The 17,111-nt window shown below is 43.3% G+C and overlaps 1 protein-coding gene across 2 annotated transcripts in view; it reads right to left on the reverse strand.

Annotated features, from left to right (window-relative positions):
• PPM1F (protein phosphatase, Mg2+/Mn2+ dependent 1F) overlaps window positions 1–17,111 on the reverse strand; it is a 504,486-nt gene that overhangs the window by 42,563 nt on the left and 444,812 nt on the right. The window contains exon 6 of one of the 2 annotated variants that reach the window (XM_044068735.1): window positions 14,607–14,660. The exons of the other annotated variant lie outside the window; for it this stretch is intronic. Within the exon in view, the coding sequence (XP_043924670.1) occupies window positions 14,607–14,660 (54 nt within the window). The remainder of the gene's footprint in view (window positions 1–14,606; window positions 14,661–17,111) is intronic. 2 annotated transcript variants of the gene reach the window in all.

Below are 17,111 nucleotides of genomic sequence, written 5' to 3' on the forward strand. Positions count from 1 at the left end.
GGTCTCACAAAACGAGGCCGGTCGGAACCCTGGCAGGCCTCAGTCAAAGCTCCAGGTATCTCCTCCCTCACGAGGATTTGAAACTGCCCTCCGGTCCCTCTGAAAAATGACCCTTAGTTCCCCCTTCTCAAATGTATTGGTATGAGCAGTCTCGTCAGACACCATACCTACCCACTAGTGGAGTTGTGGTAGAGGGTGCCTAAAAAGGAGATAGACGAACCATGGATTCCTGCAGCATCTCAACAGGTGTGCCCGAATCAGAATGGGCAAAAAACAGTTCAAGCCTATCCTTCTTGATCTTTTTTGGTGTGAGCAGGACATCCAAGGCTAAGTGCTCCACCATTTTGGTTTGCACAAGGCACTTCAGACACTGAGTTTCTCCAAGAATGTATTTAACAAAGAAAGAGGAGTACGGAGGGTTTTAGAAACAAACTACTGAAAGAGATGACATCCCCTAGACAAAATAAGGAGTGGGAGTGAAGGTCCTTATAAAGTATCTGACTACCACAGTCACACTTCTCTATCTTACCTGACATTAACAAATCTTTAATTGAAAAATACAAGGAAAAGAAGGTTCCCCAATGGGACAAAGGCAATGGCAGTAGCCAACAACAACACAGAAGGGAGACTGACGGGAGCAAAGATACTGCATTCAGACTGGTAACAAGACTATCTGAGGGTCTTATGTTCCTACATCTGATTATGTATCCCTATGCTCATAAATGGTCATACACTGGCCTTATGAGTGTATGGAAGGTTTTTGGTTTTGGTACACTGGCCAGACATCAGGCTACCTCAACGGGATAACCCAATAATACTGCAATACTGCAAAAGTAATCTAAGGAAGGACATTTCTAATTTCACAGTGTCCATTAGGCATCAATAGGAATGAATTTGCAAACATATGCAATATAGAATCATAGCGACTGCATTAATGTGCAGTGTTTGCTTGACGGTGGATCAAAGCTTGAGGCAAAAGTAAAGCAGACTGCTTTTCAGCCTCTCACAGGAGTTAAGGAAGTTACGCACTATTACTGTTCCCTCCCGAACCTATCAGCAGAGTGCTTGTTGACATCCTTTTTGCTGATATGCACAGCACTGACAAAACAGTTTTCCTGTCATAGGCAAGTCCTCTCAACCCCCACATACAGGATGGTCCCCTGCAGTCTCAACATTACTATTTTAACATCAAAGTCATTACATGCAATGAGAAAGTACAGTTGTGTACACTTACAATAAATGTAGATGGTTGAGTGTATTCACTGTTGCAGTCATCACATTTGTGTTATCTGCCTGCAGGTAGCCCTCAGCCGGCCTGAATACCAGAGTCTTGGGATTTCTGTGTCGGTTGCTGTCGCTTCTTCCATGACGTTAGGGGTATAAAACATGTAGCCAACTCCATTACATCAGTTTTTCTTCCCCCAGATGTCAGGTGCCCCCAAAATAGGAAGCAGTTGCATGGTATGGAACACCCCCAGCAAAAAGCAAATACACATGATATACGATATGACAAACAAAAAGGATTGGTGGAAGAAAAGAGAAGTCAGGGGGCTGGAGGGAGGGTAACCAGGACTGCAAAAGTGAATACACTCGAACATCTACATTTATGGTAAGTGTACACAACTGTACTATGTTCTTCGTGTTTCACTGTTGCAATCATCACATTTGAGGTGATCCCCAAAGCCAAGAAAGGGTGGAGGTAGGTAAGAAGCATTAGGGCTGGCAATCAGGCCCTGTAAGACTGCTGTGACAAATCCAGCTCTGGATTTAGAAAAGACAGGTAAGTGGTAACGCTTGGTGAAAGTGTGTACAGAGCTCCAGGTTGCAGCATCCAGGATGTCACTGGTAGGGACTCTCCTGAGGAATGCTATAGAAGTAGATGTAGCCCTAGTGGAATGTGTTCTGATCCACTGTGGGGTAGGCTTCCCATGGTGTTTGTAGCAGAAATGGATGCAGTGTGCTATCCATTTAGAAATAGTTTACTTTGAAATGGCCTTACATTCTGCCCCTGCAGCAAAGCTGACTAGTAGTTGGCCAGATCCGTCCAGGGAGTGGAGGATCCTTTCCCCTTTATTCTGAGGATTAGGGAAAAAAGTTGGCAAATGAATGGACTGGTTTAAAGCCACACTAGACACCACCTTGGGCATAAAATATGGGTTAGTCCTGAGAGAAACCCTGTCCGCATGGAAGATAATGAAGGGTTCCACTGCCATGAGGATCTGCAATTCAGACACTCTTTTTGCTGAAGTGATGGCGAGAAGTAAAGCTGTTTTCCATGAGAGGAATTTTAACTCTGCTGTAGCAGCAGGTTCAAAGGGCAGAAGCGTGAGTTTTTCTAATACAATGTTAAAGTTCCAGGCTGGAGTGGGAGCTCTCCTGTGGGGTCTTAAATTTTGGCTCCTATCAGGAACTGTTTCACCAGAGGATGAGAGAAGAGGGGTGGCTCAGTATTATAATGAGCTGAGATGGCAGAGGCATGAATCTTAATTGAAGAGAAGGCTAGGCCCTTGTGGAGCATTTCTGTTAAGTAATCTAGTATATGAGGTAAGCTGGGCACAGTCGTGTCCCTTCCCTGAGAATGGCTCCAGGAAGAGTATCTTTTCCACTTTTCCGAATAGGATTTTCTAGTACTAGGCCTCCTTGTCTCAAGAATGACATCCAGGACCTACTTACTGAGGGTTGCTGGTGAGGAGTTCAGGGGATGAGCCAGGCTGCCAGGTTCAGGGTCTGTAACTGAGGGTGCAGAATCTGGCCTGCCTGCTGGGATAGCAGGGAAGGAGTCTGAGGCAGGTTCCATGGTGGCAGTATTGTCAGACTGCGCAAAAGAGGGTACCAGTGCTGGCATGGCCAGTCTGGTGTGATCAAGATTGTCCTTGGCTTGTCCTGTTTGATCTTTAGTAGAACCTTCGAGAGAAGGGGCCAGAGAGGGAAAGGCATAGATTGAGAGGCTTTCCGAGGTAAAGGACAGGGTATCCACTTTCCAAGCTTGGCTGTGGGGAGTTTTGGTACAATATTTGTTCAATTGATAGTTCTGAGGGGAAGCAAAAAGGTCCACCTCTGGTGTCCTCTACCTGTGGTTCAGAAGCTTGAATATTTTGGGTTCCAGTTTCCACTCGTGTGGGTCCATTAGATTTCTGCTTAAGTCGTCTGCCAGTGAATTTAGTTTGCCTGGCAGAAATTGAACTTGCATGTGCACTTGGCTGCTCAAGGCTGGGTTAAGAGCCATGACTAATCTGCAGAGTGGGTAGGAATGGATTCCCCCCTGCTATTTATGTACCACATAACTGTTGTGTTGTCTGTCTTTACCAACAGTTGTCCTGGAAGAATAAGGCCTTTCACCCAAGCAACTGCCACCTCAAGACATAAGACATGCAACACATAGTTCTCAAAGTCAGTGTGCTAAACAGTCACAGCCCTTAAGGCCAAACACAATGCCAGACACACTTGTTATAGGTGACTCCATAGTCAGACACACTGACGTCCCACTCACCAGACTGAACAAGGAAAAGATCACAGTAAGCTGCCTGTCAGGCGCTAGAATCCGCCACATAACACAAGCACTCAGGTCACTCCACAGCAAGTACAAGTATGACTCAGTCATTGTCCATGCCGGTGTGAACGACCTGAGACATACCTCCCTGGACTACATGAAAAGAGACATAGAGGAGCTCTCAGATTATGTAGCCCAGGCCGGTATGACCCTGACCCTGAGCAGTATCCTACCCTCACCAAGAATGATGCCACAATACAGAGACAAAATGATCAGCTTTAATAATTGGCTTAATTACTGGTGTCATTCTAAGGGGATCCAATGTCCGTCTGCCTGGGATGACATGCTTGACAAGCCACGCTGCTTCGCAAGGGACGGCTTGCATCTGTCACCCCTGGGCTTCTGGATATTGGCAAAGGCTCTTGCCACCCCCATAGTGCCTTTTTTAGGCAAGGCTCAAATGATAAACCTACCGCCCTAGAAAACAAAAATGGAGAAAACTAAGGGTAATACTGCTCAATGCCAGAAGTCTAAACCTCAAGATGCACTCAAGCCCTCCTCAGTATGGAGAACATCGATGTCTGTGCTGTGACTGAAACCTGGTTCAAGGCTCCTGAGAGCACCCCAGCACTATCAGGTTATACCTCATATCATGCGTTCCAGCCCCAAAATCCGGACCGAACCACAAAAGGAGGGGGAGTATCCATATTCATAAAGGATACCCACACCTCCAGGTTAGTGGCAACGCACGAAGCATCGGAGACCATCCAGGTGCAATTAACCATAGGTAAAACTGCCCTACAGTTTGTAGCATGCTACAGACCACCTTCTCAAACTCAGGAAACCCACACAGCCTTCCTGAAGACACTGGAGAGTATGAATGTCTCTCCAAACACCATCATATTGGGTGACTTCAACTACCCAAACATAGACTGGGAACATTACTCAAGCCCCAACACCCTAGCCCAAAGGTTCCTGGAGTTCATAAACTCAAATGCTATGGAACAACTAGTCACCATTCCCACAAGAGGAGAAGATATACTAGACCTGATCATCACAAACATGGGGACAAAATGCTACACACCGGAAGTATATCCCTCATTGGTGAGATCAGACCATAAATTAATCTCATTGGAGATCCACATCCCGCCCCCACCCCCAGCAAAAAAGACCACAGTGAAGAACTTCTCAGAAGCAAACTTCACACTTCTTAAGACTGGAGTGGTATCCTTCAAGGCCCCCGAGCCAGTGGAAACCACAACCCACGCTGCTGAAACCCTTACAAATGCCTTCTACGAGCACCTCCAGGAATGTATGGATCAAGCAATCCCTAATAAAATCAAGACCCTTTCCACCAAAGGCAGGCGCCCAGTCTGGTGGACCCCAGCCATAAACAAACTCTACAACAAGAGGAGAAAGCTACTACATGACAGAGCAAAATCCCTAAAAGGGAAGGCATCTCTGATCAATACTAGCAAAAAAACTACGATCACTCATAAAATCATCCAAGGCCAACTTTGAGAGAAAAATCGCTAATGACACAAAAGACAATCATAAGGCCTTCTTTAGCTATGTTAGAAACCTGGGTGGAAACTCCCAGATATGCTCAGAATTAGTCCAAAATGATAAAAAAATCACTGAACCCACAGACATTACCAACATACTGGCAGACAGGTTCAGTGCAAATTTCTCCCCTCCCTCCCCCCCCAAAGGAGAAATATCTATCCCACCAGAGTCTAGCCTCCCAAACATCTCAGATGCCCAGGTGAGAGCTGCTCTCTCTAAAGCAAAAAACACAGCATCAATGGAACCGGACGGTGTCCCCAGCTGTGTGCTACACGAACTCAATGAGGAACTAAACCCACATATAAGGCTGCTGTTTAATCTTAGCCTTACTACAGGATACGTACCCAAAGAATGGCGTACGGCAACTGTGGTCCCACTCCACAAAGGCGGTGCTTCTATGGACCCTGGAAATTACCGCCCCATAAGCTTGACGAGCCTTGTCTGCAAAGCTATGGAGAGGATCATAATGGAACTCATAAATAAAGACATTGGGGACCTACAGACACTGGATCCTACCCAATTTGGCTTTGTCAAGGGCAGATCCTGCCTCTTGAACTTGGTCGACTTTTGAAACAGTCACTAAGGCCATTGATGAGGGTAAGGCAGTTCACACAGCCTACCTTGACCTAGCAAAGGGTTCGACACAATACCCCACTCGGGCATCATAGAAAAGCTCACCAGCTTAGATGTAAACCCATATGTCACAAGATGGGTTGCAAACTGGCTCAAGGACAGAACACACAGGGTTAGAGTTGCTGGTGCCATGTCAGACTCTAAGCCGGTCACGGCGGTGTCCCACAGGGCTCAGTCCTGGGCCCCTCTTGTTCGGCATTTATTTTTCTGAAGTGCAGGCAAACATAGGGGGATTGTGGCTGACAAAATTTGCAGATGACTGCAAACTGGGCACCATAATTGACACTCCATCAGACACAGACATCCTCCAGAGAGGTCTCATAGAAATGGATAACTGGTGCCAGAGTCATGGCCTTAAGCTAAATGCCAAAAAATGTATAGTCATACCCTTTGGAAAAACAAGGTAACCCCTAATTACCACATAGGTGGTAATCCATTAAACACGGAAGAAGTTATCAGGGACCTGGGGACCCAAGTTGACAGTAACCTCTCTTTTGACACTCACACTGCCAAAGTTTTTAGGAAGACCTTCTACATTGCCCACCTGATCATGAAGGGATTCACATCCAGATCAGGAGAGGTCATTGTACCCCTGTACTCTTCACTTATCAGACCAATGATTGAGTACAACGCCCCATTCGGAATGTACCTTACCCGACACCTGCAGCAGTTGGAAAGACCCCAAAAGTTCCTCAACAAAAGGATAAAGGGGCTCAACCATATGTCATACGATGGCCGACTGAAGAAACTCCAGCTCTATTCAGTCGCATACCGTCTGCTCAGAGGTGATCTGTGCCTGACATACAAGGCCATGTCCAACCCGGAATTAATGGACATGCTCCACCTCAAAAAATCCAAATCCACCAGAGCCACGAGAGCAAGAGACTTAAACCTCAACACGGATATAAATAGGACATGCTGGAGGGACAGATTCATCACCCAGAGACTCCCTACACTATGGAACAGAATCCCAGTCCATGTGAGGCAGAGCCCCTCACTGACTCTGTTCAAGAGAAATCTTGACGAGTGGATGGGAGATCGTAGGTTTACCCCAGGAATCATCTCTGTGTCACTGCTGGACAGAGGCACAGAAAACTAATGGGTATAGTATTCTCATCCTAAGGGGTGGTGAAAGCCACACACACTCTGGCTAGGCTTATAAATGCCCTAGGGCAGATAGCCTAGTATGAACCTATGAACCTATGATCCTTTGAAGGCTGTCAGAGCATTCTGTACAGCTAACATTTCTTTCTGATTGATATGTAGGTGCATTTGCTTTGGGCTCCATTTGCCACTGCCCTGCCATGTGAGCCCCGCATGCACAGTCTGATGCGTCCGTTGTTAGGGTTTGGGCATCAGGGGGTAGAGTGAAAGGGAGTCCCTTGTTGTGGTTGCAGGCCTCTGCCCACCAAAGGAACTCTGTCCTCAGACAAGGAATGATAGGAATCATTGTTTCCAGGTCCTGAGAATGTTGACACCAGAGACTTTTCAGGTACCATTGAAGTTTCCTCATATGCAGTATTGCATATGGAATTAGTAGAATGCAAGAGGCTATGAACCCTATGGCTTGCAGTATTTTTCTTGCAGATAGCCAGGTTTTGGTGGCCAGTAGATTGTAGTAGTTTGTCAAATAAATTTGTTTCTCAAGAGTGAGGAATGCCATCTGGGAAGTTGTGTTCAAGCTTGCTCCCTGGAATACAATCTGTTGGCTGGGTACCAGGTGTGATTTCTTTTCATTGATGGTGTGCCCCATTGAAGTTAGAAGTCTCTTTACAAATGCCAGGTGCAGTATTAGCAATTCCTGACTGTCCGCCTGAATCAGGCAATCATCCAAGTATGGGTACATTTGAATTCTTCTCTGCCTGCAATATGCAATGGCTGGAGCTACACCCTGGGCACAGTAGATAAGCCAAAGGAAAGTAGTGCAGAGAACTGATAGTGCATAGAGCCTGCTCTGAACCGTAGGTATTTCCTGCAAGATTCCCTTATTGGAATGTGCAGATAAGTATCTTTTAAGTCTAGGTTGCTAGCCAGGAATCCTTGGCTAGCATAGGAAGCAGCTGTTGGAGAGTTAGCATTCTGAATTTTGGAACCATCAGAAAGGTGTTGAGAATAGACAGATCCAGGATAGGACACCAGGAGTTTTCTTTTCTGGGTACCAGAAACAGTCTGGAATAAAAGCCTTGTCCCCTTTGTTCTGCTGGGACAGGTTGAATAGCCTTGATACTGAGAAGAGAAAGTTCCTGCTTTTGGGCCTCTGCCCACTGGTTTGGGGGGAGGTCTGGATATCCGCTTAGGGTTGGGAGTAAGTGGAAGTGGAATTTGTATCCCTGGGAGACAATGTTTAAGACCCATCTGTCCTGGGTAATGTACTCCCAGTTTTTGGCATGCCGGGCAAGTTTCCCTCCTAAAGGTGCAAGTGCTTGGGCAAGGCTTGAAGAGTTAAAGATAAGTCATTGTGCAATTTTACCATAGGATGGCGGCTTACTACTCCCTGTTTTGGATGTGGGAGCACTCCATTGCTTACATCTGTTCATAACCTGAGACTGAAGTCTTGGTGGTCTGCTGCCGCTGGGTTTGGACTGAGAAGGCCTGGAAGGGACTGGAAATGACCAGTTTTTAGAAGGCCAATGCCTACTGAATCTAGGTGCCTGTACTTGTAAGAAATCTCACAGTTTGCATAGATTTAGCTTTCTCCTCCATCCTTTTGAGGACTTCTTCTGCTTTATTGCCAAATAGACACTCTTGGTTTAATGGTGCATCTAGTAATTTTGCTTTGACATGATCTGGCATGTTTTGTTCCTTAAGCCAAGCATGCCTTCTAAGAACAGACCCAGTGACAGCAGCCCTGCAGGATGCTTCTAAGGCATCAAATCCACATTGCAAAGTATGTTTACCAACTTGGTTAGCAGAATGCATTAACTCTTGTAACACAAATCTTTGTGTTCTGCACAATGAGGAATCAACATCATTTTCTGTTTGATTAGCTCCATAATATGCTTCTGATACTTTAACATATGAAACTGGCAATTTAAAGCCCTAATGGCAAGAATAGCAGAGGTGTATACCTTCTTACCCCATCTGTCTAAAGCCCTAGAATCCCTGTCCGAAGGGGTAGGATTTTTGGCAGTTGTAGCCTTAATTCCTTTAGGTCCCTGGGAAATGGTCTCTGGATCGGCAGCAGGGTTCTTAAAGAGGAATTTGTGGGAGTCAGGTACTCTATGGTACCTGTCAGGTTTCCTGGGAGCTGGAGGCAAAGTATCAGGAGTAAGGCTGGATTCCATAAAGACATCATCTACAATTTCCAGTACAAGTGGGAGTGCTAGATGCCTGTGCTGAGGCAAGTTTAAAAATTCCCTGAGTCTCTTTTTGGACTGAGAGTAGTCCTGGCTCTCCCAGCGGAAATGCTCTCTAAGGGTATGCAGGGTTTCACAAAAAGAAAAATCTTCTGGAGGGGAAGGAATCCTCTGCATCAGAATCCTCATAGGTAGATAAGGGTATGTCCTGGTAATCAGAAGGATCAGAGTTATCAGACTCCTGATCTGTAGAATCAGAAGGGAAATCAGTTCTTGGTCTTTTTGAGGTGGAAGGCAGACTTCCTCTGATTAAAGTAATGAGGTCTTCAGCTATTCTAAGCATTTGCTTTTGTGGCATGTGGACCTCAGAATGCGCTTTGGTCGTCTGTTTCCTAGGTGTAGTGTGAAATTTAGGCCTGAGAAATTCAGTATTTTTGGTTTGAAATGAAGTCATCGGTTTAATATGAAAATCGGAAAGCCTGAATAGACTCTCAGAAGCCGGTGAATGCACAGCGGCTCCGGACCCATCCAAGGTAGAGACATCTGCAGGTTCCACAGTCAAAGAAGCATCTCACGGCATACCAGACTTCAAATGGGTCTCAGCAGACGCCTTCGAATCTGTAGAAGTGGGTATCAGGGGCTGCGAAAGTGCCTCACTGAGTACCGGCGAACTGGCGACTAGCTTAACGGTAGCTTCGTCTGCAGTTTTGGACCTATGCGGTCTGTCTCTGTCTTTATCCTTACATTTTTTCAGAAGATCGGTAGTCAGATGGCTTATTGAAGCCATTTTGGAGTACGGAGATCGAGAGTGAAAGAATTTAGCTACAAAAATAGCCTGACAACGAATAGTTTGGGCATTGAACAAGGCACAAAACCGACAGCGAAGGACGTTGTAGTCTGGGACTAAACAGATGACGCAGTAAGAATGAAAATCTCTGTGAGGTATTTGCTTTCCACAGGCAAGACAATTATTAATGTTTTCTGACATCGGTTAGAGCAAGAAAAAAGGATCTCCAAGAGGGTACTTATTTTTTAGAAGACTTCAGGTCTGAAACTCGAAAAACGAAAATTTCAGGAGGCAGCCAACCGGCACTTGCGAACTGCTTCTGCTTCGGGCACCGCACGGCAAGAAAAACTGATGTAATGGTGTCAGCTGCATGTTTTATACCCCTGACAACCTGACGTCATGGAAGAAGCGACAGCGTCTGACACAGAAATCCCAAGAATCTGGTATTCAGTCCGGCTGAGGGATACCTGCAGGCAGATAACCCAAATGTGATGACTGCAACAGTGAAACAAGAAGAATATCTAAAATTCTTTACTACTGCAACCAAGTTTGCGAAAATGCTATCTCTAACATCAAATATAGCATTTTGGTCTTCCTATCAAAAGGCTGAAGTTTATAAGAATAAAGATCACAATACTGAAACCTAATACTTGAAAGTTACAAAAGAATGACATTATACTGAATGTACAAATCACAGCAAATACAAAAAAATGAACTTACACCAAATGGAAATAAAAAACATTTGGTAGGGGAGCAAGCTCTCTGGATCCTGTGTAAAGGCTGCCTTCTAAATCTAAGGTTGCACACACTGATGACAAGGAATCCAGTTATGCAACTATCCCCGAATCTCCATATAACAGAATATGGTTATGCAACTGTGTAATTACAATATAAATGTAGTGGAGTGGGGGACACAGCCACCATATGAGGGCTACAGAGAGCATGCCCCTTGCAAAAACACTTTTAATTTGTTTTTATTTAGTGTACTAAATTCATGTTTTGAGCTTGTTTTCATGTATATGTTCAGTATATTACTTTAAGATTTTGGGTTTCATTCTTAAGTAGCTTTTGGGATTTTGGCATCAATGTTATGATCTTCACTCATTTAAACTTCAATTCTTATGTCAGATAGATTTTCCAGTCTTGCAGGCATTGCTGAATTAAGTCTTGAGAAATTAGTCTTAAAAGAAGATAAATAACACCACAACAGCTAAGCACCGATCAGTGGCTAGTGTCAAACAATAATGTTTAGGCTTGCATAACTGTCACAACTTTGCAAATCTAACCACACTGCGAGTTCACAGCATGTTTAGACTAACCAGTAATTTCACTTGTTTCCCGCCATTACATTAAACTCACCCTCTTTTATATAAACATAGCTTTTCTGTGGTACCCTATATCAGACTATAATTCTACAGCATGCCTCTATACGCACAGCCAATGAGTTTCCCTTACCATGTGTCTACACATAACTGCTTGCATGTTCAAGAATTCCATTTTTAAAAAGATATGTTTTAGAATTCAGAAAAAGATTCACCAGTCATGGTAATTTCCAGTCAATTACTGCACTGGTGAGAAAATGCAATTCAGAGGCAACTGTAGCTGCAATAAAAAAGACCTCATAATCAGCTCACTAGCATGTCTTGGAATTACAAACTAGCCAACAGTAGTGTAGTCAGTCGTGACAGCGGAGATGTTCTCCCTTGTGGCCCATGTACTGCATTGGTAAAGGCACCCCTATATATAAGTGTGACTACACACACACACACACACACTCCACACACTCCACACACATACACATTCAACCAACAAAATCTCCCTATCCATAGTTGATCACAGTCACAGTAACACTCACCTTTTCACCAACATACATTCTTCGACACACAGGCACACATGTACACACAAGCACACATGCACATCCACACACATCCACACAGATACACAATTGCCTACCTACCCCTTCTTAGTGCAACTATCCAGGCAAAGACACACACAGACACATGCATGCAGCTTCATTTGTGTCCCTGTAGACATGCACACAGAAGTCCACACACACATTCACTCACACCCCCCACATCTTCAATGAACAGTTTGGGAATCTGTCCCTTATGCCATGGAGTCTGGCTGGGTCTAATCATTAGAGAAGTCACCTTGGTGTGGACATTTTTCTACTGTTGCTCTGTTTCCCCTGTGGAGGCCAATGCTGATCCCATGCTGATGCAGGTAATATGATTTAAAGTGAAGCTTCTATATAAGTAGCAGTGACACGCATCTAATTTTAATTTTTGAGCTGAGAAACCTGTGCAGTTAAATGTGCTTGTGGTAGACAAACTATATAACATACACATAGATGCATGTAAACTGACAAACATTGTCAGTCGTATTAGAATTATTAAGATTAAGTATTGGTTTTACTAAGAATATACCCAAATGGCACAATTAGAATAGGACAGCATTACTGTTTCAGTAACCTCTTGTCAAAAATATAACAGATGCATTCTTTTTGTATTAGTTAATCTACACACAATAACCCTCTTTGATGGGTCTTACAGTTGGGTTCTCTTTATTCACCAATTAGAATTCAGCACCTTTTTTTCAGAAGTTTTCATTGATTGCTGACAGACAAGCCCCTGTGATATCATGCAATGACTGCATAAAAAAACTGGTCCCTTATGCTCCCCAGCACATGCCATGACATTAGTGATCACGTGCCACAAATCAAGTAACAGCAATGAAGACATGGCATTTTGCAAACAAGTCATATACTAGCATAAAACTATCCTAATTACAGGGAATTGCAACAGATAAGCCTGGCTGGAGAGACACCCACCTAGAGGGGAACGGAGGACGAAGTTGCTTCTGTTCCCAAAAAGGAGGATCCTTTATTGACATGTTAAAGACATATATGTTAGATCAAACACTGACAGCCCTCCCTGACAGGTCCTGCATCATGCTGAGCCTTATGTACTAAGTCACCAGGGTAGAAGAAGCTAGAAAATTACATCAGAATAAAACTCAGAAGACAGAATCATACAGCACCACGAGTAGAGGCTAGACTCCCAGAGTCAAAGCTGAGACAAACCTGCCTGAAGTAGGACAGGTTGTGGAGACAAAAGCAATCAAAAGCAGACTAAGCAAGCATTACAGCAATTATTCCTAGACAGGCACAGAGTTTTTTTCATGGCAAAGGCATGTCGATACCACTACAATCTCTCCAATGAAGAACCAGCAGGAAAAGGGTAAAGTTACAATATCCTCAGGGGTAGGACTGATATGTGCAACAGTCAGTCCCACCCACGTCTCAGGAGATGCAATTTCAGTGAAAGACTGGAGAAGCCCTCAATGACTGTCAGTATATGTTCTCATTCACAGGAATGACAGCTGTCAAGACAGTAAATCCCATCAGCAAGACAAGACTCCATACAACCACTGATTCTCTACAAAGAGAAACTGCCTCATGCCACTTTATGGACCAAGACTCGGGCAGAAAAGGAAAAGGTCTAAAAACTATACCACAAAATCGAAGTGGCCAGCAGCCATGCTCTCATAGTCCAAGGAATCCTACAACGAGTTTAGCTGATCTTACCACCTCTCATCCACAAGCAACCTTCCATCAACAACAATGAGAAGGTCAGCTAAACAGGAGGTCCACCCAGGGGGAAGTTGAGCCCATAACTGCAAGGTCCCACAATGATAGCAGGTCTGAAGTAGGTGGAATGACCACCCCTAGCCTCCTCAAGGAGCACAGCAAAACTCTTAATCAAAGGTGTGCCATAGCACTCTGAAGAATTGTGGCACTTGGGAAGTCTTGCAGTGCCTGAAGAGTTTGGTTGCCTCCCCAGTCACTCTGTACACTGCAGTTAATTAACGTTATTTGTGTTTACATTTAACAGCAAATGTAACTCTATGGCAAAGAAGAGTTGATCGATTATACAATTTTGAAATGATATGGATGACAATGTTTAGCGACTATGATTTAACTCTAAAACTTGAATTCCCAACATCTTAGTATTTCAAAACTGTTCCAAGTGATATGTTTTATAAATCAGTGTATAATAATGCAGTGAAAAATATTTAGATTTAGTACTCAGTTGTTAACCATGCATCTACTAGTGGGTCACCATCAACGCAAGAACATAGTTGCTTATTTTTGAAGCATACAATTTGTTTTAAAAATATGGCAAAGTGTAAATATTAAAAAATAACTGAATGATTGACATTTATGTGGCAACTTTCAATATCACTGAAGATGTTAAAGGCGTGGAAATGGATGCAGTTTATAAAATGTATATTATTAAGAAGGAAACTGATACGTGGTTAATAGACATAATCCAAGACAAGGGGGTTCCAGGTACAAAATAAAACCAAATAACCAAGCTGAAGTACCCAGGAAAAGATGCATACTTCAGCTTGGTAACTTGGTTAATAGACATGCAATCCAGAAGACCACTTATGTGCCAAGTGTCAAAAGCACAGTCTGATTAAGTTATGCACATAGAGTTACACATTATGCAAATGGAGACTAAGGGACTTGATCCCTGTACTAAGGGAAATAGTTCACTAAAAGTTTATAGACAATCTTTTGTACTAATTAGCAAAAAAATTATGTTTTCTGGCTCCCTACTGCATAATTAGGATGACTGTTTAAACATATAAGCCTCTTCCAGGAATACTTGGAAACAAACCTGGGAAAGTTGCCTGGAATGCATCTATGCTACTACACCACCAATACTAGATATAATGTTAAAAATATTAGCATTACGCTGGTGGTGGGCTAAGGTAACTATCTGAGAGGTACTGATGAGAACAAAGGTATTATTTATTTAATTATTACATTTGTTAACCGGGTGATGTCCTTCTGAGCCAGGAGCCAGTTTTCAGCAGAGACCTATGGAGAAAAGTTCCAAAAAATAATGATTATATAGAAAGAAATACAAATAACAGTGTACACATATGTAAAAACACTGTAGACACAATATAGTAATAATGAAAGTGTGACTGCTAACATTGGTACCACGTCAGTTGCTATTTACAAAGTACAGTTTTGAGCTCAGTAATGCTATTTACAAAGTACAACTTACGAGCTTAGTATATGTGAAATCATGTCCTACAGGGCAGTGGAAAGTAGTTGTAAAATAGTCAGTGCAGAAAAAAGTGAAAGGAGGAGAGATAGGAGGCGGGTAAGGGTTAGTAAAGTTACTGGAACTGACAAAAAATTTAGCCAGGAGTGTGACAGCAGCAAAGCCAATGAGTAGGTAGTCCTTAAACAGTAGTTTGAACTCTCGAAAGTTTGGATTTTTGGAGATGGGCTGTGGGAGAGTGTTCCAAAGTATAGCTATTTTAAAATAGAGGGAGTCTCCATGTTGGTTGTGGGAGTGGGTAACCTAAAGCATAAGTTTATCAGAGGATCTGAGGTATCTGCGATTGGAACTGCATGGGACTAGATTGACAAGTGCAGAGCAGGCATTGGGTTGGTGGAGAATTTTGTGGGCCATGGTAAGCTGATTGAGAGATAAAAGGTTAATGGCGTTCTAGCCAGTTGAGTTGGGAGAGAATTGTGCAGTGGTGGGGATCTATGAGGATGATTAGAGGCAAACTTGGGAATTTTGTTGTAGCAAGATTCTAAGTTATTGAGGTCAGACTTTCACAGGTTTGTGAAAATGAGAGAACTATAGAGTAGGGAGGATTGTAGATCTGAATGAGCAGTGGCCAAACTGGCGTTTAGAGTAAGGTATGGTTTAGCCCGGTAGAGGGTGCTCAGTTTGATGTGGACTTTTTGATAGTCAGAGAAATGTGTTTATCAAATTTTAGATTGTCATCTATTGTGACACCCAGGAGTTTAGTCTGGTTTGTGGGTTCTATCTTGGTTCCATTAGAGGAGAGGATGGAGAGAGAGGACTGGCATGGTTTTGATTATTTGTTTCTAAAAACTATTAACTTAGTTTTATTGGGGTTTAGTATTAATTGATGATCAGTGAGATTTTTTCTATATCCCAGAAAGCATTTTGCATTTTTAGTTGAAGTTCCTTGGGTGGAGGAGGCTGAACAGAGCAGAGTAGCATCGTTGACGTATTGGACAATGGAGGCTAGTTGAGTTGCAGAACTAAGATTATTTGTAAATATAATAAAGAGAGGACCAAGTATGGAGCCTTGGGGAACTCCGACTGAGATGGAGAGTAGGGAGGATGGCCTGTTATCTCATTTTGTAGCCTGTTGTTGACTGGAAAGATAGCTATGGAACCAGGTTAGGGAAGATGAATGGAGTCTGTAGGAGGAGAGTTTGTTAAGAAGCAGTTGGTATGAAACTGTGTCAAGGGCTTTGCACATGTCAAGAAAAATGGAAGAGACATGACCTTCGTTTACAAGATGATGAATGGTTTTAGTGAAAGTAATTAGGGCAGTGCCAGTACTATGTTTGGGTCTAAAACCATGTTGAGAACTGGATAGGAGGTTGTGACTAAGGAAGTGGTTAATGAGATGATTGTGGATGCATTTTTTCTAAGATTTTTGCAGGGTGGCTAGTTTTTTAGAGGAGCCACCTTTATGGAGGGAATGATGTGTGATATTTTCCAGAGAAGTGGGACATATTGTTCTGCTACAGAATGGTTAATCAAGATAAATATGGGGTAGGCAACTGAAGGGGTGGCAATTTTTAGAAATTCATTAGGAAGTTGGTCAGCTGCAAGACAACAAGATTTAAGCTTGGATAGAAGAATTTTTATGTAACTAGTTTGAATAGGTGCAAAAGTGAAAGGGTTGAGATCATCTGGAGAGGGAACAGTTAGTGGCTGATTTTGCTGACTGCCTAGTAGAGAGATTATTGTACATATAAAGTGAGAGTTGATTTGAGTGGCAATAGGGTCAGAGGTGTTTTGTGGTGACTGGCGCTGGGGTTGGAGTGCGACCTGGGCTGAGGAGACAGTTAATGCTTTGCCAGAATTTTTAGGGATTGTTTAGATGCTTCTGCTGACAGGTTTGGAAGTAAGTTTGTTTGTCTTTTTTGAATTGTTTGTTGGGTAGATTTCATAGCTGTTGATAGGCTACTAGGTCTACTTCATCTTTGGTGGTCAGGTAGGCTGACCAGGCTTTGTCTCTGTGTTTAAGTAGCAGTTTGGTGTCACTGGTTAGCCAGGGAAGGTGCTTGGCTTTAGCACGTACTTTCCTAGTACGTGCTTATGTAATTAGGTAGCCCTGACATGGAAAAAACTGACTCTAGTGGTATGAGTGATGGTAACTGAAGCAAACTGTGTTACTGAAGGGTGTGTGGAGAATGGTTCATATCAACTGCTCAACATTTGTTTCAAGTGCCAAAATTATAAAAGATGACATAGAAACTGAA

Source organism: Protopterus annectens, chromosome 4.part0 (genome assembly GCF_019279795.1).
Source record: "Protopterus annectens isolate FY-2018-M chromosome 4.part0, PAN1.0, whole genome shotgun sequence".
Lineage (NCBI taxonomy): Eukaryota > Metazoa > Chordata > Ceratodontiformes > Protopteridae > Protopterus > Protopterus annectens.